Source organism: Poecilia reticulata, linkage group LG5 (genome assembly GCF_000633615.1).
Source record: "Poecilia reticulata strain Guanapo linkage group LG5, Guppy_female_1.0+MT, whole genome shotgun sequence".
Classification (NCBI taxonomy): Eukaryota; Metazoa; Chordata; class Actinopteri; order Cyprinodontiformes; family Poeciliidae; genus Poecilia; species Poecilia reticulata.
The window spans coordinates 26,231,825-26,257,756 of NC_024335.1; the positions used below are offsets into that span (position 1 = coordinate 26,231,825).

General features: G+C 41.6%; 1 protein-coding gene across 4 annotated transcripts in view; it reads right to left on the bottom strand.

The window, feature by feature from the left end:
• Window positions 1–25,932, bottom strand: part of dip2bb (disco-interacting protein 2 homolog Bb) — a 43,703-nt gene that overhangs the window by 13,245 nt on the left and 4,526 nt on the right. For 2 of the 4 annotated variants that reach the window (XM_017304847.1, XM_017304845.1), the window contains exons 2-19: window positions 14,729–14,800; window positions 13,687–13,845; window positions 8,741–8,866; window positions 8,280–8,627; window positions 7,182–7,328; window positions 6,996–7,013; window positions 6,478–6,597; window positions 5,358–5,555; window positions 5,078–5,169; window positions 4,265–4,375; window positions 4,068–4,191; window positions 3,126–3,235; window positions 2,880–2,982; window positions 2,729–2,793; window positions 1,945–2,038; window positions 1,742–1,861; window positions 1,332–1,446; window positions 660–799 (exon numbers count right to left, since the gene is read on the bottom strand). In XM_017304847.1, coding sequence (XP_017160336.1) covers window positions 660–799; window positions 1,332–1,446; window positions 1,742–1,861; window positions 1,945–2,038; window positions 2,729–2,793; window positions 2,880–2,982; window positions 3,126–3,235; window positions 4,068–4,191; window positions 4,265–4,375; window positions 5,078–5,169; window positions 5,358–5,555; window positions 6,478–6,597; window positions 6,996–7,013; window positions 7,182–7,328; window positions 8,280–8,627; window positions 8,741–8,866; window positions 13,687–13,845; window positions 14,729–14,800 — 2,262 coding nt within the window. The remainder of the gene's footprint in view (window positions 1–659; window positions 800–1,331; window positions 1,447–1,741; window positions 1,862–1,944; window positions 2,039–2,728; window positions 2,794–2,879; window positions 2,983–3,125; window positions 3,236–4,067; window positions 4,192–4,264; window positions 4,376–5,077; window positions 5,170–5,357; window positions 5,556–6,477; window positions 6,598–6,995; window positions 7,014–7,181; window positions 7,329–8,279; window positions 8,628–8,740; window positions 8,867–13,686; window positions 13,846–14,728; window positions 14,801–25,932) is intronic. The other 2 variants (XM_008410116.2, XM_017304846.1) reach the window with 1 other exon arrangement.

Below are 25,932 nucleotides of genomic sequence, written 5' to 3' on the forward strand. Positions count from 1 at the left end.
TTGTTTGACCGCACTAACATGACGTGTCAGATGACTTGTTCCAAATTGATAGAGGTACAAAAAGCAGCAGAACCAACTGCATGTGAGTAGAAGCTGTTGAGATAGTTTCTACAAACCTGGAATAAATGAGAACCTGCTTACTTCAGCTGCTGCATGTTGTTGCCATCCAGAAAAATTAAAAAAGTTCTACAAAAATATGAACATGTGCCATCTCTGTAGCGTCATGAACCGACTCACTGGACTGCCGTGTCTCAAAAATAGCTCATATAAAGTTTTAAAAAGCAGAAATGATTCAGTTCAGTTTGTATTGAGAGTTTAAAACATGTGTGAAACACTACAGTCCCCGACACCATTCTTTTAAATGATCTATTGTAACCAGCTGGTTAATGCCCGTTTTGTTTTGCTTGGATTCAGGACCTGGAAAAGTGATTTGTCGCAACCAAACATAAAAATTTATGACTGATGTCTCATTGTGCGTTCTTCTGACTAACTATTTTCTTCATGCAGTGGCATTCCAGACGGCACCAGCACCAGACAGCAAGATGGTACTTTTACGTGTTTATGTTCCAGTTAATTTTGATGTGGCTTTGTTGCAGCTTCCTCTAAACTCTGTATTCGCATGACACTTATTTTATATGCATGCTTCCCTCTGTCCTCACCCCCAGGCATGACGTGTCCAACATCTTGTACGGTCAAGGCAGAGTTCTTGTCCTCGGTGTTGACCCGGATGACCCCGTAACTCAGGCCGCCCATGGAGAGGATGGCCCGCGCGGGGAGGGGCGCGCCTGGGACTCCCGGCCTAAAGAAAACGAAAATTCAATTAAATATTTGCAATTACATCCATCTCACCTCTTTGGTTACCATGTTTAACTATCAGCCAATGTGCAAGTGTGCATTTTCATCCATAAAAACCAACTGAGGTTGTTGTGTCTTTCATAGATTAATTATGTTACTTTGTGGCTCTGGTGGTAAAAAAATTCATTCTTCACACTCTTGACCCTTTCTGCAGCAGCTACCATTATAAACTCATAATCTGAAATCTCTTTTTTTAAGATATTCCTCTTAAAAGGTCACGTCTGCTCTCATTAACTGGACGATAACTCTAGTTAGATTTTAAAATATCAGACATGTAAAGCAGAACTGCAACCGTCTGCAGAAAATAGAGAAAACTAAAAGCATTTTATGTCCTCGGTTGGTGTCCGTTAATAGGCCCCTGGCTTAGTGAGCTTGGTTAAAATTAAGATAAGGCAACGTATCCATCTTGTTCAGGTTATTTTTGTTTCCCATCCTAAAGTCCACAAAAACAATGTTAAAAACAAAGGAAAAGTGACCTGCGGATAGCTACTGTCATGGCCTCAGGGGAGGCGGCACAGGGGCAGATAACTTCAGGCTTTAGTCCATGAGACTGAAACAGATTCAGGAAGGCATCACAGGAAGAGACAGACCCTGGAAAAGAACAGATTCAAAATGTTACATCAAATCCATGTGGGTCTGCAACAAGGCATGTTGAACGATTTTAATTTCAAAATGCCACATTTTGCCCCCAAAAAATACATTTATAGTAGGTTTTTGGTCAATTTTAAAGCACAAACACAAATGGAAACAAATATATTCATTTTTAAATTCTTTCTTCCATTTTTATGCAGACCTGGAAAAAAAAACTTAAAATAAACTCCAGACTCCTTCAGACATGCTTAGAACCAGGAGTTCAACCAAAGCGGGTTTTTCCAGATTTACTCACAGGGGTTAGCACCATCAGCGACAATGAGCATTCGCAGCGAAGCCAGGCTGACATCTCTCTGGTCCCGATGAGCCATCATGGCCCAGTGCAGATCACGGCACTTCACCAAAGCAACGCGAGCTGCAGAGCAGGAAGACAAAAACACCAAGTCACACGGGATTTTACATCAACGAGGCTCGAAGCGAAAGACTGACGTCGACTACCTTTATTCATGTGGACCCTCTGCACCCAGGAGAGAGGACAAGCTTTCATTACGGCATAGGGAACACTGATGGTGTGTATCCTGTTCATTACAGCCTGGAACAAAAAACAAACAAAAAACACACACCCGGAAAAACAGAGTAAAGTTTAGCTGGAGGCAAACAACAAGGCGGCATTCTTACATTTTGATGTTTTCAACTGTTATAATTGTCATCTGTTAAAATGTTATAATCAGATTTATTGTTTAATTTATTATTTTCCTTTTATGTTTTACCGTTTTTTCCAGACGTTTCTTGATCTGAAGGAAAGGAAGCTGAACTTTCACTGATCACAATCTAATTTTAAGACTAGGCTTTTTTTTTTTTAGTTGTCTGTTCTTGATGAACTTTCTTTATAAGAGTGGCTTTAGTTTTGTAGAAACATCTAGTTATTCTGCTATTGGCTAATGCTGCTGGACGGTACACTGACCACATCCCCTCTCTCAACTACCTGCCATCAATTCTCCAATTCTGCATTATTTACAGTTAATCCTGATGTTTTTTTTACTATAAGGAGCCACTGATGGAAATAACAATGCCATTAACTTTGTCTATTCTCTTTGTTTTGTTGAGGGTTCTTTTTCTTCCTGAAGAAATATCTATTGTTTAATGCTTCTGTGTTTCTTTCTTCAATAAAGCCAGGAACAGTGACAGTGACTCCTCTGTTAGGGGCTCCGGGTGTTTTTAGAAGAGTTACTTCACTTAAACCTGCACATTGCATGAATTTATTCAGAGGGAAAACACTCACAGTGAGAACACCGTGCCATAAGCCCATGTCCTTTTTGAAGTCCAGGACATTCACTAAAGTTTCCCCTTAAAACAGAAACACAAAGAAGGTGGTAAACATTTTGCCGTTCGATGTGTCGTGCGTACGACGCCGCCACCAGTCATCCACTCACCCTCGCAGTAGTTGCAGGCCTGGGTCAGCGCTTGACAGTGGGTCAGCATGGCCACTTTAGAGACGGCCACCCCAACCACCGTGCCCTCTTTACTGGCCTTGTACTTCACACAGAGGGAGCAAAATGCGGTCAGAAAGGTGCAAACATGTCCTCAAACATGCTGAAATGAATTATCAATAGGATTAGATGGGTCGTTCAGGCTACAATCGGAATCGGGAGGGGAGTCGGCGAGCCTAGCTCTGTTACCTCGATGTATGCAGGATCAGTGTTCGCCGTGGGGATGTGCGGCTGCCAGTCTTTGGACGGCTTGGTCAGGTATTTAGAGTCTGTTATCACCCACTTCATTCGAGGCCAACCTGGCAAAGAGCATCATCAGGAAACTGGAAGTTAAACGTTTAGATTAAAATCATTTGGAGATTTCACTAGAAAGGCACCGTCCATTTTATTTCCAAGCAGTTTAAAGTAGGAACCACCAAGACTAAGCTACTTACTGCTTTATAAGTAGTAAGTAGGAGAGTTGACTAGTACATAATAAAAACATGCTTCAGGCTTGATTATTTAGAGATTGACTGTTCTGTTCAAGAAATCCTTCAAAATGCAACGTTTAAAATCTTGTATTGGAGTTTTTATTAGGAGAGCAACAGCGACGATGTGACGCCCGAAGCCTCTCTCGCTCTTTATTTGATTTAGCTGAGATAGAAGCACGGCAGTCAAATCGGATAAAACCGAAGAGTTAGTTGTTGGTTCAGGGGAGATCGTTATTTATAGGCTGACAAGACACTTTGATATCTGCGGAAAAAAAGTAACACCAACAAAACCCCTCATTTCAATCTACACGACGCAGCTCACCACCATAAAGAAGAGCTTCGAGGTTCTCTGGACTAAAATACAGAACATTTAACTTTTTTTTTTTACCACACAGAACCAAGATAGAGCATTACTGAACTGCCTGGACTTATTCTAAGTATATTCCTAACATTACTCTGGCCCTGGTAGTTCACCTCTTCTGTCTTACTTGGTTCAAATGAGAATCTGCTTTAATTAAACATTTAGTTTAATAGAAAGATGCTGAAAATACTTTACTGGTCCTTTTATTGGTAAAATTCTTTGTTTTAAGGCATATCTTTTAGTAAGTGCATTATATTCTTCTCTGGACATATCTCTGCACACTCCAGGCACCTTCCATACCTTTGAATTGCAGTATTTCACCAGTGGGGGTCTTCGGCAGACCTTTCAGGCAGATCTCGCTCGTCAGAGCCAGACCGACTCCACAGCTGCCGAGCAGGAAGCCCACCTGGCTGATGCCTGCATCCTAAAAACACAGTGTGCAGTTAATCACAAAATATACGTCTAAATGAGCCTGTTTGCTGTGGAGGGTTTCATACCTTGCGAGACAGCGGTACCTCAATGGGTACAGGTATGACTTCAGCCAGGAGGCAGCCGTAGAAGGCCACCCAGAACATTCCTGGGTCGCTGTTTGGATACACCAGCGCCACCTACCGAGACAGTAACTTTCCCTTTAGGATTGCTTTCTGTCTCGACTTCTATTGATTGTGCAAAAAACTCTGCGGGATCCCTGGAGAAACTATTCTCATCCTTAGTTTTGTCTTTACAGAGAAACAAAAAGCGGGGAGCACTTGAAGCAATATCTGTGTCTAATGACTTTGTCCTGTCAACAGATCCTACAGAACCACCTGCAGTCTCTGTATTTTTTCTCAGATTTACTTTATACCATTGGACTCTAATTAAGGGACATTTGTAGGTGATTGCTATCACTGGATTTTACTTTGGCTTCAGAGCAAATGGGACTAAATACAAATGAAAAATAAAGGTATTACATGTTAATACAAGTTTGTATCTTTTCCCTTCAACTTTACAATCATGCACTTCTTTTTGTCAGTCTGTCACATAAATTCTCAATAAATCGCAAGAAAAACTGTGTTTTTATGATGAAATACTAAAAAGTGTAAAAGGTTTGAACAGTGTTGCAATAAATCAGACCTTCTAACAAGTGGAAATATGATAAGCACATTTTTCAATTTACTTGTAACTAGATTTTAAGGATTTGGCTTGTTGTTAAAATGGTACTGAATCTTCACAGCTAATGTTGGAGGTTTACAGGTATTTAAAAAAAATGCCTGCAGCACATTTTCCTGTCCTAATAATCCTCTACTGTGTCTGCGTGTCTGCTGCCTCACTTTGTCTCCGGGTTTGAGGATTTGCTCGTTCTTGGTGCCCAGCTTGTTCAGGAGTGTGTACGCCAGCTTCACGCTGCGACTCCACAGCTTCCCTAGCACACAGAAGGTGGGGAGGAGGCGACACGTTACCACGGCCAAAGCAACCTCATGTCACGGATAAAACACAGTTTTTACATTTTCAGTAAGGCTTTCAGGCAGATTTAAAAAAAACACACAAACAAACACAGACTTAACCAAAAACCTTAAATTCTTGGTCATACACTTGAATCTTGTGTCTCACCATAAGTCAGGGTGTAGAGAGGCTTGCCCGTGATGTCCAGAGCAGTGAGAGCGGGGCTCTTTCCCTGAGTGGCCCCCCAGCGGGCCAACGCCGCCTGCAGGGCTGGTGGCCAGTTGCTGACCACTCCCAGAGGCTCCCCTTTCACCGGGATGATCTGACGGCCCTCCGGCCGGGGAGTGTTAGGGTCCGGCTGGGGCACTGTGATGAGCAGAGACCACAGACGGTTTTTGGGTAGGTTACAGACTCTCTTTACTAGGACATCAAAAAAAAAAAAGTCAAGCCAAATGCATTCATTACAGCTTGCAGATACTGTCCCTACTGTCCACCTATAATCTTCTTTATTCATGCAGAGACAGGACACGTGTGATGTCATCAGACATGCACCGCCCTGAAGCTACATTTACTAAGTAAAGGAAAACAAAATCAGGACTTTATGTGCAAACCAGAAATAAGTAGACAGAGTTAATAATGTTATGTAATGTAATTAATTTTAAGAGTGAACAGCAAAAAAGATTGTTAGTTTATTCATTTATTTAGAGAGTACCACATTTACTTATTGCGCCCATGGCATAACAAACCAAACGGAAAAAAGGCAAACAATAATTTTTAAATGTCTGCCCAGGAGGCGGTGCTTGGAATATTTAATGATCTTAAGAAAATAAGCTCCACTGCACTGATCTAGAATTTGCTGGCTACAGATTACATTTGTAAACGTTTCCATAAAGACTTAAACACTTCCTACTCACTTATGGAGTTCCTCAGGGTTCAGTGCTTGGATCATAGGGATCAATTATGCTTACAATTATTTATTTTTTGTAAAGGTTGATTATTCCAGTTAGACTGAAACATGTGAAAGTGTTGCATTTTAAGAACTTCATAAAAAAAATGTCACTTTTTGTTGCTAAAAACACAAACATTGAAACACCTCCAACAATGCAAAAAAAAGTGTGCATAAATGACATTACATAACACTAAATTATAACATTATCTTATTGCTACATTTACTATCCACTAATGTGAACCCAGATGGTTTTCTGTTCACGTTTATGGATAAAGTGAACAGAACTCGATAAACTCGACTTCAGGGTCAGGGGTCAATGAGTTCTCTGAGCTAGTATACCTTGGACGATCTCCTCAGAGTCATCAGTGAAGAACTCGCTGAGCGGGGGTCTCTTAGGCCTCTTCAGAGTGTTTAGCAGCTGCTGGATCTTTGTGGAAACTCTGCTGCTCACAGGAACTCCTGTGGAGAGGGTAAAGGTGGAAACACACGAGAATTGAAGCAGTGACATTTCACAGCTCTAGCAAACATTACGATACATCAGGATGTGTTCAAATGCCTTAAAATCTTATCATCTGCTGTTCTTCATTCCATTTCATAAGTTTTAGAATGGGTTTGGGCTTTTAATCAGCATTAACTTCGACAATGGGGCAATGAAAAGCAGCAGCAGCTCTAGGTGGGTGTCATCGATACTGGGAAAACACAGAGAGATCTGGGAGAAAGGTTTTCGGTCTCAGGGTCACACATGAGGATTGTTTGTTGTATTCCCTTCTATGATCATCCAGTACAAACGACAGGGAGAGTGAGGGTTCACCAGGAAACAGGAGATAAGAGGCTGTGGTTATGAAAAGTGTCCTTACTCTGCATATTACCTCTCCCTGTTAGCCAGTCAAATAAGGATCAAAAAGACAAAAAAAAACATTAACTCTGATGCATGTGATACAAAAGATGAAAATCAACACCTTTCTCATGAAAGAGAAATAGGCAAATGTTAATAAAAAAGACGCCTAGGCTTAGGTTTGGCCACTGTGTGGCGTAGCCGTTACCATCGGCGGTCTCCATCATGCTGGAGCGGCTGTGGCCGCGGCTCATCCCTCGGACGACGGCGTTGGAGGGCAGGTCCACCCGCGGGCCTCTGGATGGGGGCGCCACAGCCGTCACATCTGGAGGAGGGGCGGAGTTCTCAGAAGGAGCTGAAAAGAAAATGAAGTGCAAACAAGTTTCACTGGAAAGAAGCAAGAAACAAGTAAGCGTGAGGACTAGATACGGCGAAATGTTTCGTCAAACCCCAGAGACAAAACATTGGAGTTATTTTATTTGAAGGTAAGATTTACTTATTTCTTCAGGGTGCAGATTACTTTCTTTTAACATATTTATTAATTAGGCAACATTGGGTGTGCTGTGGTGATGCAATGGTTAAGCACAACCCACATATGGAGGCCTTAGTCCTTGATGTGGCTGTCGCAGGTTCGATTCCCGGCCTGGTGACCTCTGCCGCATGTCTTCCCCCTCTCTCATTACCCACTTTACTGTCAATTAACTATCAAATAAAGGTCACTAGAGCCAAAACAAATCTTAAAAAAATAAATAAATTAGGCAACATTACTAATAAGCACAAAGTATAGTTTCTACTGTTATGCCGAGTATCACTTCTAGTTTAGTAAAGGCCAACAAAATATACAAGGAAGTCGTCGTTTACAAAAGCAGGTAACTTTATACTTTCTGCTTCCAAATTGAGAAAAATAAAACGATGATCTCAAAATGTCCAATAAACTCTAGTGAATCTAGTGAATAATAATGAGTTTGCGTTACTTGGACATCCAGTACTCCCGTGAGGAGTGTTAGATTTATGTTCTACATTCTTTTTTACCTCAAATGTAAAATGTATCATAACTCGACAATCAGGACAGCAGACAACAGCAGCAGTGAATAAAAACGTTTGATAAAGCTGTAATGTAGCTGAAAAACATCTTCTTAGTTTATTAAACAGATTTTTAAAGAGAAATTCACCGCTCATCACAAAGTAAAGAAGTTTCACATTAGACTTCTCAGGGTCCCTTAAGCAAACTTTGACTGTGTGAGCAACTTGTAGGACAAATGCAACACTTTTGTGTCCATGAATGTTTCATCAAACCCTTCCTCACCAATGCGACTGTGAGCCAGCATGTCCGCCACGGCTGAAGCGCGGCTCTGCTCCTGAGGCTGGCGGTGAGGTTGCTGCTGAGGTTGCTGCTGCTGCTGGGGCTGATGGTGAGGCTGATACAGCGGCTGGTACTGCGGCTTGTACTGAGGCTGAGGCTGGCTCTGCGCCTGAGGCTTGGCCTCACCGTGCGACATGGTGGAGGACGCGGAGGATGAGGTGGAGGAGCCCTGGGCAGAGCGGTTCATCCAGTAGTCCGAGCTCTGCAGGTTGGGATGGACTTGAGGCTGAGGAGCGGCCGCCGAAGACTGCCTGCGTGCAGACGTCTCATCTTCAGACCCTGACGAGGAATCTGTGAAAGACCAAAAAAGAAAGAAAGAAAGAGATCATGTTTAGTTTAATACGTTGATGTCTGAATTTACAGCCGCATTGAAAGAGAGACAAAAGACTTCTTCTGGGCATTACCTGGTGGTGTGCGGGTTTCAATGGGGGACTGCACATAAGTGGAGCGCCGCTTGGTTGGCATTGGCAGCGCCATTTTTTCCTCTTTGTTTTTAGCCAGTGCAGCTTGGACAGCCTCTGTATGGATATCTGCACAGGCAGAGGAAAAAGGACACACCTTGAGTCCAATGCACTGTAGTTCTGAGGCAAAAGACAACAAGAAAAACAAATAAAAAAAAGAAAAAAAATCAACTTAAATGGACTTAAAGTTTGAGGTTTTGCTGTTAAAACCCGTGGCCTTTGCAGGCCAACTTGCTAAAAATGGGACTTCTAGATTCATAAGGTGTGAACACAGCAAAAAAAAAAAATTTTTTATCATTGACACATAGATGTTCTTTTTCCACTTAGATCTCGCAAGCAAACTCAAATCAATAATCTTACAAGATTAAATCCATCTAGACTTGATGAGAAGGATTACTTTATTCTTAGCGATAACATTTTAGCCTTTTTGGTTTTTTCAGCGAGATCCTGCTTAAAATCTGAGAAAGAAGTGATGAAAATGTTTTCTCGCCGAAGAACGAAGCCACGAAGGAGAGAATAAAGCGGCGTATTAGCCCACTCGCAAGCCTACACAGACAAAATGCACACAGCAACAAACACAGCGATGGCTGTTCACTCGATGACACCCACAGGCGCATTAAGTGGCACCATGTGACCGGGAGCACGCTCAGACCATGCAACACAACATGTGCAAGAGAATTATGTGCTGAGAGAAAACACATTTATTACTTCAGTGAAATTGTTCGAACATCGAGAGATAAAAATAAATCAAGAGCGGCCCATTGCACAGCGACAACGGGGACTATAATTACGTAAACGGTGCTCTGATGAACAGATTACTGTGGGCTAAATTATCCTTCCTCATAATGTGCAATCCACCCCCCCCACCCCCCCCTCTCTCACACACAGGAGCGTACAGATGAATCCACCTGTAGCTCGGATTCTGTACAAGCCTGTTCCCATATCAGGCTTGTATTGTATCAGGGAATTCCTTGCCTTAACTTAACTTTGCTTTGTTTTTTTTTACAAGTTTGAGGTTCGATCTTTCATTTACACTTGAAGCGTAACAGTAAGATAAATAATGTGGAATTGGTAATAATGTTTATAGGCCATACCTTTTGAAGCAGTGTGTTTACTGCAAGCCCAACAGGAGTCGAGTTGCTTAAGTGCTGACATATCTGAAGGAGGCCAGGCTTTACAGCTTAGAAAATTATGTTTTACATCATAGTTTTCTGTTGTTTAGGTTTGAAGGTCTTGATTAGACTAAACAAAAACAACCCATCTGAACTGAACTGCACAACTTCTATGGAGAAGTAAAATTTCTACATATTACAGGTGATGTACACAAAAGTTCTGCTTTGTTTGTGGCGCGTGTCACAGCGGCACAACAGAAGTTGCTGCTTCTTGATGGAACTTTACTGGATTTAATTCCTTTCACCGTCCTTTTTATGTCTCATTATTATGAAAGAAATATGGTCACATACATGACATTGGATATCGTTTTGAATATTAGAATGATGACATCAAGGCCAATTAATGCACATTTCCTCACTTCTAATTCTTTTCCATCCATTTAACACAACATAAGCACCATTAGTCTTAAGTTTTAAGACATTAATCAGCAAAATCTGAATCAGGGTCAGCATAAAAAGATAGTAAAATCCATGCATCAGGCCAAATATACAAGTATTACAGTCTATTCAATATTTTTGTTCTGAGCAATTCTATGAAACTGCAATATTGCACACGCTGACATTGCTTTGACAAATCAATTTTGATGAATCGTGCTGCCGTGACAGAAAATCTCAAACTGGACTGCTTTGACTGAAGTCATTTATTTAAGTTATTTACCCCACAGTTGCATTTTTGAAGTTGCGCACTTCCTGTGTCAAAACTACAAGTATACATGTGCTGATCCACTATCTAAGCATATAGGGCAGTTGAAAAATTACTTACCTGAATTTTATAACCTGCAAAGTAAAATGCTAAGTTATGAAGGATTGTGACATTTCAATCTGTGTAAGTTTTGTCCACACACTGAAATATGTCACATGTCAAATAATCAAGGAGTCATATCAAAACAGCTAACATTAGCATTGCACTTTATCAAAATGCCACACAAAAAAACACTGGCAGCAGAAGCAGCATTGGGGGATTTTTTAAAGGTTATCTTTAATTGTTGGTTCTGATGTAACTTCTGAAACAAAACAGTTTCAGAAGTAAGAATGTTTAAGTGACGCTACAGATCACTGTAGTTCTTACTTAAACTAACTAATCCTGTGTTGGAGCTGCAGTTATTTTTTTTGTTTTTTTTACCTCGATTTAAGCAGGAAGATTGAATTGAGATTAAAAACCTGTTTTTCAAGGGAGAAAGTAAGCTGTTCAAAAAACAGACAGGAGAGACTGCAGTGTCATCAAAATAACTGAGCTAAGTGGGACACTATTCTAATTTCTGATGTTAACTCATGAAATATGTGCCATTTTATCACGTTTTAAAGCTGCCAAGAATCTCATTAGGACTTTGCGTTAGTAAATTCCTGTTGTTTTGATGACGCCAATCAGTATTCTAGAAGAAAATCATTATCAGAGCGTTACTAATTACAATTGCTAATCTGTCAAATCCGGTACAAATAATAAAATATTAGTCATTAACATCCAACCATCACTGACTTCACATTTTTTAAATCGGTCCAAAAGATAGCACAACTTCGTCATTTCAACACGGTTTTAAAATATATATTGTAAAGGGTTATTGATTTAAATGAAGTGCACATTCAGCAGAAGTGAGTTGGCTGTCACAGCAGCTCTCGCTGCATCTTGTTTCCCTCCAGTGACTCTGTATAGATCCACTGCTGCTGACATTTCAGATGACTCCACAGGTTTGTGCCGTTTTCTTATTCTCCCCTCTTCCAGCTCCCCACCCTTATCAGTCAGCAGCAGGTCTTGCACTTGGGGCTTCCCTGGATGTGGCTCAATAAAATACTTAAATAAGGGATCGGAACCACCGTTGAATTATTCACGATTCGTAAATAAAGAAGCCCAAAAGCTGCAGTCAAATGCGTGAATATTGAGGAAACTAAAACTGGGATCATTCCCTGATGAAAAAAACAGTTGAATTACTTTTCTTATTATAATCTGAACAGGCAGTGCATTGTTGTCACCTTTGAAGCTAAAGTGCAAACTGTGGTCCCCTGAGTGGGAAACTGTGGAGCAGCTGATCTAAAAATAGAAAGTGGAAAGCTTGCATGTGGGGATGCAGAAAAAAAAAACACGTTGAGGCTTTGAAAAACAGCAGATCTTTTTGACAAAAATTGACACAAACTAATAACAAAGACAAAGTGAAGTTAAATTTCTGGAAAAAAAAGGGTGGAGCTCTTGAAACGATTTTGTGGGACTACAATACTAGACAAATGTGGCTCACTAGCACAGGTTACTAATGCAGACTGACACGTATCTAAGGTATTTTTAAGGACCAGATTTTCACAGACAAATTCAATTTTTTTTTCAAAACAGAGAATGGTGTAACACAAAGTATTCATCTTGAGTAACATGAACTTTTAGCTTTCTTTTCAGGCCGAGATTTGAACGCAAGGCAAACGTGCTACCAACTGCAGCACAATTTACAGTTTACAAACATTGAGCTGCTCTGTGGTTTCAGTGATATATTGGATTTTTAGTTCACTGTGGAGCAAGCAAAAATAGAATATTTTTGCAGTTCTAATAAAAAAAAAAAAAATACTTTTAACTTTGGGTCTATATGGCAAAAAGTGTGGACACCACTGCTTTACCAGGGTTTCCCCAGTGTGTTATAAGCCTGGCAGGCCGCCAGGCTTCACTTGTGCCCAGACCAGGCTTAGCTTTGCTAACCTATATTACTTTATAGTTGGTGTTCAGATATTAATCCTTTCAGTTTAAAAGAATCTTTAACTCAAAAACACGGCGGGCCGCTGGATGAATGACTGCCAAGCGTCCCAACCACAGGGCTTAGAAAGTTTTCTGGGGGAAACCTTGTATTACTATTACTAACATTAGTTATATAAAACCAAAAACAATGTAAAATTGTATATTTTTTTAATGGTAATGATAAAAATTAAGTGTTCAATCATTTTGCATTCAGAAAAAGTTGTGGGTTCAATTCCAGCTTCCTCCCCTGAATGTGTATGCAGTGAATGTTGCTGTCGTTAAACAGCTTTCAGTGGCTGCCATGACTAGAGGAGCGCTATTCGAATTCAATCCACATCGTTCCTTCTGAATGCTTTAGTCTTGTCCAGCTTTTCTGGCTCTTGCTGCGTGTGAAATGTTGGATCGGCACGTTTAGAGTCGGTCCTATCCGAGTCGCCCTTGAATTTTTGAGCTCTGATTTCTCCCTCTGTTTTCCTGAGTTGTTTTTAAAACATTTGTTTCCTCAGTAACTCGGTATAACAGACACGCTCTGGTTCATATGGCTTCACGGCGAGCCTGCTGGAGTGTTACTGTGATTCCCACGAGAGCAGAGCAGAAAGAGACGATAACAAGAAGCAGCAGGACGTCCAAGTGAACACTAGCAGTATTGGTTCATGTGGTTTCGGTGACCTTTCACCTCGACTGCTCAGACTCCCCACCATCAGGTTTCCCCATCAAGATCAGTACCGTCACACACATCCAGCCAGTGACATCATGTTGCAGGGAGTGGGGGTCCCTCACAAAGGGGATCCCCAGCTGCAGCACCTCCACTGCTGACTGTTTCTCTAATCTCCTCACACTTCCATAAACAAACACGCTTCCAATAAACTCCTGTTTAATTGGTCCCTTTGAGACAGCTCAGAGTGCGAATTTTAAACACCAGCTCACTCATCAAGTCCGGCTCACGGAGGCTCATCAAAGGTGCTCGAAGTCTGAGAAGCAAGAAGCAAGCGAGGCCGTTTCCTGACCTGATCTGTAGCGGTCATCCCTGGTTCCTCCGTTGCGATGCGTCCGGCGAGAGCGGCGTTCACGGTACCGGGACGAGTTGGCGGGGGCGGGGGCTGGGGCAGGGGCGTGGCTGGACGAACTGGGAGCAGGGGGTTGTGCGTCGTTCTGAGGGGGCGCCACTGTCAAGCAAAAACAACAAACCTCTTTTAGTGTGAAAAATGTCCCATGTAAACAAGAACATCTGTAGTTTTTCATGTGAGCAGAACTTCTGTGTTTCAATACTGGTAGGCCTGAGGGAACAAAAGGTTGGTTATCACCCTGAAAAGTACAAAGACCTTCACTACTTTAACTTGATGATGCACAGGGGAAGTTCCAGACTGTGTGAGCTCACATTTTGGACAAAAAACAGTCCAGTAAGAGCTTGAGAAGCCCTCAGAAATGGGTTCGTTTTCAGCCCATCAGCCTCATTCAACGCAATTTCTGGACATACTAAGCCTGGAGTTTCAATAAGTGGCAATGATAGTAAAACTCCTCAGTGTGGAGGTTGTCACTGAGGCAAGAAAGGTCGGTTTCCTACCTTCAGCAGCAGAGCAGTGAGGCAATTTAAAAGGGAAACTGGGGAATTTGGATATAGATTGGAGCGTCTCTAGTTATGGCATTATCCAACACTTTTCTACTTGGAAGTCTTAAGAAAATGGGCTTTCTGATCGTTTTTATAAGCACAAATATTTAGAGGTTGCTCAAATAATAAATAAAAGGCTTTCTCAGATATTTGATGTTTGTATCTTACGGTACCATCAACCTCTTGATTTGGTTAAAATGTATTTAATTTTCAGGGAGTATATCTGTTTTTTGGGGGTATTTTTTTTTTTGCATTACATGGTTTCAGGAAAACATCTGGACAAATGCAGAACGGCCACAACAGTAAAGCAACCCAACACAACAGGCTGAAATGGCTTTCGCTGTGGTAGAAACCTTAGAAGTAATGCAAGGCGTCCAGATGTCCAGTAGATGTTGGAGTCTGTGTGAGTTCTCAGAAACTAAGAGGCGATCTGATCTTACCTGGAGTTTGGATAATGTAGGGAGCCAGGAGTTTAGTCCTCTTCTTCTCGTAGCCCTTCTGAGTGATGTCACCTGTGAAGCAAAAAATGTTGCTCAGATTTAAATTTGCAGAAAAAAACACACAAACAACAACTTGTCCATTGACTGCGCCTGACAAAATAAAAGACGAAGTTATGAACATTCTCTGCCAATGGCTGCATGAATTAACAGTGACTCCCTCTGATTTCGAAAGACACCATCTGCGATCAAGGAAGGAGAGAGAGCGACAGGGAAAACTACCCGCGTTGGAAACCAGTAGGCAGGAGGGTGAAAACAGATGGGTGCGCACAGTGCTGCAGTGATCTCTAGAGATGGCTGCGGGCATCAAAGATGAGCCTCAATGAAGGGAAAAACAAAACAGGACTAAATGTGGACGGAGTCGGAAGCGTGGGCTGCGGGGACAGGGTGATTCAGAGAGAAGTGACGACAGCGGATGAGAAGGTGGAAGATGAAAAGAAGATGACGAGAGGAACAGGAGATGGTGGCAGTAAGGAGAAAGTGAGCAGACAGAGGTGGGCCGATACTAATTTATTGCCCTGACTTTAGCCTGGACCAGGAAGCAGGCGAGCAAAGCCGTGACCGGGACCGTGCAGTCTCGATGCTAATCCTTCATGTGGGTAGAGCTGTCAGATTTTCACATGTACAAGAAATCAATCTGTGGAGTCTCTCGCCACTTTTCCTGAAAAAAACCATCAGGGACGGATCGTTCATTCCCGTTTGTTCCTGGGTGAACTGAAGATAATCCCTGCCTCAATAAAGTGAAGACCTGTTAACTTCCTGTTAACAAATCATAAACTTGGTTTCTGAAGCGCTGAGCTTTGCTCGACAATTATTAAGACTTGGACCAATTAAAAAGTTTTCTGCACCTTGCAGTGACAAACAGGCATGCTTCATCACTTTGTGTACATTATGATTGACTGTTTCAATCAGCTAGTCATACTTTGATTGGCATTCAGTGGGTGTTTTCATTAGAAACGGAGCTAGCAGTGACAATAAACGTTCCTGAATCCAAATTCATCACTCATTATTATTTTCACCGTTTTTGAGACAATTGAATCTAAAAAAAACAAAAAAACAAAGCATCTTTTGCATAAAGTGTTTGTGCAACGCATGACGTTTTTGAGTCCCGGATCTTTTGGGACAGCAGCTGGAAAAAGATGAATCCAGGTCAGAGACTCCAGTTCGGTTCTGGAGGTTCTGGTGCCTGAAGAAACGCACGGAGGCAACATGCATCGGGAAGAGCTTTGAGGCTGACGAGTTAAAACTGCAAAAAACATAAACATGGGAGGTCGTCTAAGAACAATGACCACAATGACACTTCTGGGAAAACACAGATGGATTACCGACACATTTATAATACTTATTTATTTTTGCATATTTTGCTGAAGTAATTTTACATGCTGGAAAGTGAAAACTGAGGTTTACCGTGGTCAGATATTTGTTTTCGAAAGATTAGTACAAGCTCTGTGCCTCTATCTCGGTGGTTTATCGTCGCAGATAAGATGGCCTTGCTTAAATATTTGGCACATGGCAGCGGAAAAACCACAGACAGTGGGAATAAGCAAGCAAGCTCATGTTAGCGAGGACATCGCCTGGGAGCTCGCGCCGACAAAAATACCCACTCGGAGGCAGGGAAGCTTCTCTTTTTTTTGCAGAAGAAATGCGGAAGAAAGGCAAACACTTCCATAAGTAATGCATGCAGTCACATGATTTATTTTTAGCTTATGTGAACAGGCAATTTCTCTGCAGAAACACAGAGAGGGGAAGAGATGGAGACTGGGATGGGGGAGGGGTCAGCGTGCATTAACCAAAACCCAAAGTAATCGCTCCTCCATCTGGATCATTTTCCATCAGTTGGGGACGAGAGAGTTAAACTGTTACCGTCAGCGGATATGTTGGGGAGAAAAAAAGAGAATTGGAGAAACTGGTGGATAACAATCACTACCTTACATATTTGCATTTGCAAAATGTGCATCACACAAATGTGAACCGGTACTTGTCTGCTCTCAATTTACAGGGTTACTAGGGGTCAAACCACAGCTGCACCATGAGGGGGAGAGAAAAGGGCCTCACTTGTGATACCACACTTTCCCACAGTGACCCAGTCACGTCTGTCCCCAGCGCCGGACGCCACGATCAAATGATTTCAGTCGACCTTTGCACAAGACAAGCGCAGCTCGTCCTGGTTGACAAGCCGCATCGTAAAAAAAAAAAAAGAGAACGATGCAAAACATCAAAGTCGTCCGTCCTCTCCGGGCCGAACGCTCTACAACTTTCTTGTCATGATGTGTGGTGGTTGAAGGTGAGGAAGACGCCAGTGAACCCAGGTACTCATGATGAAATTATGATTTTAATAATGAACCAGGAACAAACTCAGAATCTCAGGCAGCACTGGAAACAGACAGACAAACAATTGACAGAGCAAAGACGAGGACCCAACAAGGAACACAGACAACAGGTGGGACTACATACACTGGGAGGGTAATCACAGGAACGAGACACAGCTGGGATCAATCAAGACAGCACAGAGACTCGGGGGAAAACAGGACTAGACAGAAAGAAACTCAAACTCAAAACACAGAACCCAACATTTCTGTTGTCAGGAATATTTGAGCTGCTGCTCGGCCGCTCGCTCTCCTTCTGCCCTGCGGCCTCTCGGGCTGAATAGTAATTGGCTGCACATCTTCATTCTCTTTCTCTCTCTCTCTGCTCTGCTTCCCACCCCCATCACATTACACTCAATTGGCCTCGCAAGAAAACAACCTAAATTTATGTCAACACCTACTTGTTAAAAGAAAAAAATCAAACAAACTATATGGAATATGACTTTAAATCTACAAAGTCTGGTCCAATCGTTGTGAGGCTGTGTGCTGACTCCACCGTCAAGAGCCAGTGAAGAGCCCACTTGCCTTTGTTGATTGAGCTCAAGTCAGTAATTTTCAACAGGATTGTTGTTTATTCAGCAAAGCGAAGGTCCTGAGGTCCAAAGAGCTGGCGCGGTTTTATCAGCAGAATAAACATCTTCTGAGACCTCCCAGAGGCTTCGTTTTCGCTCTAATCTAACCCAACTCGTCACGTACAGGCACCAGTAACCGGACACACACACAGCAAGAATATGGTAAACACCCTGCGTGCTTTTAAGGGGCAGCAGTGGCTCAGGTGGAAGGGGTTCGTCCTGCAACAGGGAGGCAGCCCGTTAACCCCCCCTCCCACCCCGCTCCATCTGTCTCAGTCACTTTGTCATTGTGGAGTCCTTGGACTTGATAAAGCACTATCCAAGTGCAGGCCATTTACCACTTAAACGACAACAATGTTTGGGTTTTTAATTTACTTAAATGAAATGGGCTCTTCACTGCTCAAAACCGTTTTCCTGTAGATTCAAGCAACAACTGTAATATTTAGGACAATCCTGATGATGCGAGCAATAACTGAGTGTTATGAGGTCTTGCAGTGGCTGTTATGAACATGCAGTTAATTTTTTTACACAACACAATATACAGCTCTATGAAAAATGAAGAGACCTCTGCACTGGACCCCACTGAAAACCTCGTAATTTCAGAGACATGTTGTCAGTGGTTCATAAAATAAGAGAACAATGATCATTTTACTCAAACAAATATTAAGAGGAAAATCAGAGAAACTCATCATTTGATGTGGCCTCTCAATTTTTTCCAAGGTTGTATATTTAACACCATGTTTCTTATTTACTGGCAGCACACAAATGTTTTCGTTTTTTTTTTTTTACTTTGCCTGAATGGTTGTGTATGATTGCAATGTGGAGCAGTTCAGAGGGTTTTCTTGCTTTTTCTTGCGCCTGTGCTTGTGAACTTGTGCATGTTGGTACAAGACCACAAGTATGTCAACACTAATACGCTGTATGACTGACAATTAGGCTTATGCAGCTACTCAAAGAAGCTGTGAGCGAACTCAAATTAAACCCTGCAACCATTTTCTTCCACTTTAAGCACACAAAATAGTTTCTCGCAATAAAATGTTTTCCACGGATCACACAGCTGTTCTCTTCGATCAGATTGCTCCCGACAAGTTATATTTGAAAAGGCATTTGTAAAGCTGTTGGTAATTTCGACATGCATTCTTTTCTTTTCTTTTATTTCTGTTTTAGAAGGCTGGAGCTGCAGAGACACACCAAAAGAAAACACAATTATCTCACGTATAATGAGACCTCTGTGTATATTCTGTGTATATTCTGTCACAGTGGATTATATTACTGAAAGAGAAGACACATCTGTACTTCTGTTGGTTCAGACCAAAACTGGTATTACGAGCCCAGCAGGGTGAAAATGGTCTCCAATCGTTCTCCTCCTGCCGAATAGGAAGCTGGGTGTGGCCAACAGGGGCAACAAAGAGAATCATGTTTTCCTCCACACATTCATTAAACTCATCCCTGATGGGACTGATGACATTAACACACACACACACACACACACACACACACACACACACACACACACATTGTCCCGAGAGGCCCAGAAGCAGTAATAACAAGGGTCACAAAGATAAAAGGGAAATAAGTGCAGGTACGTATCTGATGTCCCGGTCCTGCCTCCGGATGCAAAGTTTTCTCTTTGTGATAAAAAAGCAGGAGGAAGCAGGGACTGACATATCTGATGCACACGTTAGCATTTACTGGCATCTGCTGCTACATTTGTTACTCAATATTTCTATTCAAAAATATTTCATTTGTCCCAAGTGCAAAATCCAAGTATCTTCAAAGAGTCGCTGTGGATGGCGATGCTGCGGGCAGAAAGGACCCCTGGTCAAAGTCCGACTTTCTACAAATCTTAAGAAGCCTTTGACTGACGACTGTTGTTGTACGACGCTCTCATGACAGTCACAACGTGCAAACAGCTCAATTTCGAGGCAACAAAGTTGATATTCCACACAGTAACATGCCCTGGATGACAATCAGTGGGGGACAAGCAACGCTGATCCTCCTCATTTGCTTTTGCTGCTTCTATTTTCAGATTAGGAAATCGGTCAGGGAGGAAGTTAGAGTCGGAGATGTGACCAGAAGAACAGAAGAGATAGTTTACATTTTCGGTCGCCACGGTTACACATCATAACAACTGAACTGTCCAAGAGTGAAAAAGTAAAAGCAAAAACCCTTTGCTTTCAAAACCAGAGGGAATAGCTGTCCAAGCAAGCAATACCTTAACCAAAAGAATTATGAACAAAAGTCGACAAAACGATCAAATTAGAGTTAACGTAACAAAGCCGCTGCCGCCGTGAGCAATATATTCTATATCCAACCTTATTTACTGTCTAAACACCTCAGAGCGCTGAAAATGAACAGTTCTAGTGGTTTGAAACCAGAAGCAAGTCTAGTTTCACGAGTGACGCAATTCCAGACACCAGCAAAAACCGGACGGAGATGATCCAGTTAGAGAGACAGTCTGATGAAAAGTCTGCAGTCCAGTTTATTTAAGCACCTCCTTCAACATGAAAACTCTTTTGTTGTGCTTTGACACGAAGTATGAATGTAACAGATAAACAGAAAAATATCTGAGGAACATCCTGAAAATGGGTGATTTAAAAAAAAAATTGCCATTTGTTTAAGGATTTTACTTATAACGTGTAGATTTTTTTATTTTTTTAACAGGAGCACATCCAGGTAATGTTGCTGTTTTTGTGGAGTCGTATCAGGTCAGTCGGTGGTCCTTCTAGTGTGAAAAAGTCCTGAAAACATTGTTTTACTCTACTGAGGTTCAGCTGGCAAGCCAGGAGCAATTACCACATTAAAAAACAAAACAAAAAAAATGCACAGGCCGGCTTCTCATGTTGCAGCCTCGAAACCACTAAAAAAATTTAAGCATATGAGACTCACAAAGACAATAAATTTAGCTGTTTCCTGGCAAAAAGAAAACAACAAAGCCGATCACTCTTAATAAGGCAATACTGTTTAAGGAACTACAGCTTGCAAATGATCACGTTTCATGTGTAACAACTTTTGCAGCTTGGTGCTGCAACATATGGCTATTTTAATCTGGAATAGTTTATGGAAATTTCAGAGAGTACAGCAGCATGTGAAAGTCTACGACGGCGGCAGCACGTGAGCTGGTAGCAACCAGGTGAAGCAAAAAGAGGCGACAACATGGGGTGACGACTAAAAACATACTGATTCTGGCAATCAGAAGGAAGCTGCTAAGGTAATGATACTTTTTCGTTTATTCAGTTTAGCCACCACTGAAAGAAAGAAACAATATTTACAGGCCGGTCTGTCATAAAGGAGAAAGTAACATGTGCGCTAGAAGGAAACAGATTAAATGACAGAGCGCTCACTGGTCTGCATTGCAGGCTGAGTCCTTCTTCTATTAAATAATTGAGTGAACACACACTGACCTATGAACCACTTAACTGCTCTCTATGCAATAACCACCAGCAACCTTGAATTATTTCTTTTAGCTTTTGCCATTTTTACCAGCCGAAGCCAAACAATGAATCGCAGAGCCGTAATAACGATAATGGGACGGCGCAAAAAAGCAGCCTAAAAGGTACGGACAGCTTAAAGCCCATGTGAGGCTCCCTGTGAACATGAAAGCAAGGTGATTCAGGATTCAGCTCCCCAGCTGACTGTGCAGCTCTCTGTGAAGGTGTGCACCGGAGTCTCCTCTAAATTATTCAGTCATTTCAGAACAAGAGCTTCATTTTTAACAGTGTTTGTCTGTGATCCGGTCCGAATTAAAGGCTTAATATTAAAAAAAAAAAAAAGACATGATCGGTGCCAGAACTTTTTTCTTTCATCGTGTTTGGTCGAGTCCAGGCTGGAAGGCAGAAAATCAGAGGGCTGTTCCTCTGAAACCCTAAACGACTGAAATCTGTTTTTTTTCCCCCCGGGACCTGTCAATGGAGTTTGCACACGCAAAAAAACAAAAAATAAATCCATCTAAAAGCTGTGCAACTCATACCTCATGCACAAACAGTCAGTGTTATCCGTTGGGTTTTAAGAAAGGAAGACAATATTTAAAAATTTCCCTTCCCTAAATAATCTACTCTAAAAACTGATCTAAAAAATTATTTTATTCTTCTGATTATATTTTTGACCACCTCACGTTTTTAGTCGGTGGCACTACAACGAATGTTTGACTGTTCCTTTATCACGACAACATTATATTTCAAATGCAAAATGTTTGGTCATTTCCAAAAACACTCTTTCCTTCCTAAGGAAAATAGATTTTTCCAATTTCATTTTGTTAATATTAAATGTTTCAAATCATGAAATGTACTTCAATCTCAGAGCAAAATAACCAGAGCAAACACTAAAAGTTGTTTTCAAATTATGATCACATTTATTAAGAAAAAAAAAATCCAAACCAATCTGCCTCTGCAGTGAAAAAGTAATTGCCCACTAAACATAATAACTGGTCGGGCAACACTACATTCAAGCCTTTGTGGTAACTTTTCAATCAGTCTTCAACATTGTTGCAGAGGAGTTATGACTTCCTCTTCATCACAAATTGGTATTTATGCAGCCACATTGGAAGGTTTGTTTAAGGTCACACCACAGCATCTCATTTGGACTTAAGCCCAGACTTCAGGCCATTCCAGAACGATTTTTATCTGGTGGATTTTCTGGTGCGCTTTGGATTGTTCTCTTGCTGCATAATCCGAGGGCTCTTAAATTTAAGGTCAAAAACTGATGGCTTAATATTCTTCTTTTTTTGCTAGAGAACTGATGGTTTCACTGGTTATATCAACTCCTAAATCCCAGGCTGTAGCACTCTGATGTTAGATTATTGGCATGATATTGTTTTTATTGGGTCAGTTTTATGCCGGATGTAACAGTTGAATCAGAATATTTCCCTAAAAGTCTTGGGGATTCTCAAGATATTTTACAGCCAATATGGGGTAAATGTTTGAGTTGTTTTTGGCCAGCAGTTAGCAACATTTCCGGCAAAAAAAAAAGATTAAAAAACAAAAATAGGTATCAAAATTGGTACAACTGAACTATCTAAAAGTGAAAAAGTAAAAGCAAAAACCCATAAATAGTCGGCAGGTCAGACTTTTTAAAGATCTTAATTGGCAATCAGTGCGCCCCTAGTTGTACTCATGCAAACTTAAATATATTAAGTCTGCCACACATTCACTGCTACACACGTTTCAGTCACGGGGACGATTGTAACTTGGATGTATATTGTGTTCGTCTAGTTGGCCGCCTTTTGGAAACCTCAGACTACAGGCAAAAATCTTTCCATCCATTCTCACTTCCAGTGCTGACTGATCCCAATAACCTTCAAGTAACTTCATTTCCAGACAACTAATCTCATTTCAACTAGATCTGTGTGGGTTCAATTTAAACGATTTTCTGCAAGATCAAGATTACCAGACAGGTCAAAGAGCTGACTAACGCCTGGCGGGTTTCCGACTCTAAACCAACGGCCTGATCATGTAACTTTTTGTTATAAAGAGACGAGGGGGGAAAAAAAAGAAAACCTGACAGGAAGCAGTTATTGTTGGTGGGCGTGTGAGAGGCAGAGATCCCCAGCAGCAGTTTCAGCCTAATGTGACTCACAGGCTAAATGAGCTAGGCTTGTTGCCCCCTGATGCTCTGTGACCTAGATTGAGAGATGCAGGCAGGACTATAATCTCTCATTTCTCTCCCTCTCCCACTGTGTAGAACAGGCTGCCGACGTGCGCGGAGACGAGAGAGATAGATGGTCTCCAGAAATTCACCAGACGTTATCGATCCTCTACAGCAAGAGCCGAGGAGATGATCGAATTATGAAACCGAGAAAAACCGCTCGAGTAGCTGCAGAGCGTGCCAAACTGTTTGTTTACGGGACACGTCTATAGCAGCACGCACATATGTGGAGTGGGACAGTGCAGATGGCATGGATCACCGGCACCGGAGTGAGTTTCCACTTGGCTTAAAGCGTCGACAGCGCTGCGAAAAAGTATATTTGCCCCCGTAATGGTTTCATTATGTTTTTGTTTTTTTTTATCACAATTAAAAGTGTCCAATATAGAAGAATCATATATCCTTAATAAGGACAGAAGGCAGTTTTCAAATTATGATGATTTTTTTATTATCACTATTATTATTATTATTATTATTTATTTTTTTGCCATATCCAGGGTTAGTTTCTGCAAGTCCTTTAAAATCACTCCAATAGAACCTACTTCCTGTCTGGCATCAGGAAGCTTAAAAAGCTCAAAAGGAAACAAATCATCAACTAAGAAACTAAAAACACACCTGATACTGATCATAATGCAAAAGATCACACAACAATTTCTAAGGTTGTGAGACTTCAGTGAACTACAGGGAGAGTCATGAACTACACAAAGCAAACATGATGAACCTTCCCAATGACAACTCACAAAGGAGGTCAAAAAAGAACAAAAAAAATTAAGGTTGTGGTGTGGCCTAGTCAAAGTCTGGACATAAATCCAATGAAGATGCTTTGCCATAGTCTTAAACAATCCTGTCACACTTGTGGTCGAATTAAAACAACTCAATGTACATGTTGATGGTTTTTGAACAGCTTTTTGTATTTATTGGTTTTACATTGAATAAAAAACCCCATTAAATACAAAGTTGCCTCACATTAACTTTTGTTTGATTATGTGAACCCTACATTTTGAGTCGAGATATAAAAGAAATCTCGAAGAAGGCAAATTCCTTTTCTACAGGTTTTAGAGCCGCTGAGGGGGGGGAAAAAAAAATTCAAAATTTATCTTAAAATTATTTTCTGACATTAGTGTGTGGTCTATCTCAAGATAACATTAGCATCCTCAAATTTCCCAGTGGAACAAACTACAACAGAACAATCCGTTTCTCGTCTCTCGCTTGGTCTGGAGTGACGTTTGATGTTCTGTTTGATCTTAACATTTTCCTTTCCACACATGAATAAGTTCATCTGATCTCTTGTTCTATTTATATCCTTATCTGTCTGCTCTACTTGGTAGCACTTCCTTGACAGCTACCACACTGACGCTGTTAGCTTTTCCCAGCTCTTCTACTAGTGTCCTCATAGTGGTTGCCTCCAGGAAAGCAAGATGTGGGCAACCACCATGATGTCACTCATTAGCATAGGGACGGCCATTTTGGAGCGTCAGGTTCAGTAATCTCCATCTAATTTGACGTTTGAACCCACTGATAATAGCAGTGACAGTCGAGACCTGACTGGGCAGAAATATGCATCTTTAGCAGCAAATGGTGCTAAAATAGCAAAGCAAAGCAAAAAAAAACCAAAAAAAAAAAAACCCAGCAACCTAATGGTGGCTACAGGCATTTCTAACTCAGCCTTAAACCAGGGGTTGGTTGTAAAACAATAGCCCAAGCTCTATGCATCTCACTGAGGTCTGTTCAATCCATTATCTGAAACCGGACAGAGTATCACATTGCTGCAAATCTACAAAGACATGGCCGTTAATCTAAACTGACAGGCAAGGCAAGGAACCCATCAATAAGAGAGGGAGCCAAGAAATGACTCTGGAGAAGCTGCAGACATCCGACAGCTGAGCAGGAAGTAGCCGGCGAATGTGGAGACAGAGCTCCTTAACGCAAACATCATCTCTGGGTCACAGTAGCTCACCACAATGCTCTCTCCCTTGTTTCTTCCCTTCCTTTTTTTCCCCTCTAGGTGTTGTTTATTTTTGTATCGCCCAACAGGGTTTCCTACTAATTAAAGCGGTGAGTTTAGCATTGCACTACATTAGCTTTGTCTTGCAAGTAAAGTTTTGGAAGTCGTAAATGAGGATTTAATCTGATCAGAGCTGCTTCTTCCACATGTTTGCTGAATGGCTTTCGTGGAACAATTGCTTTCTTTCTGACACTTTCTCATGAAGTCCAGATTTGTGTGTGTGCAATAGTTGTCCATTCGACACATTTCGCCACCTTCAGTCTGGAGCAGCTTGACAGATATGGCTGCAGCTCCACATTAAAATGGACGCTGCGTTCCACTTTGCTCACCAACACAAACTGCTGTTGCCCAGCACACATTAATACAAACAAAATCTGTTTCTCAGAGCAGCGCAGCCGATTTCACATCCCGACAGAAAGTGTGTTAATACTGCACATCAAACACAGGGTAGTGGCAGCAACATGCTGTAGGGATAATACTGTTTTTCTTAACCAGAAGGAGGAACACTGGTCAGAGTTAATGGAAATGAATGAAAGGCAATTCTGGAATCCCCCCCCCCCCCCC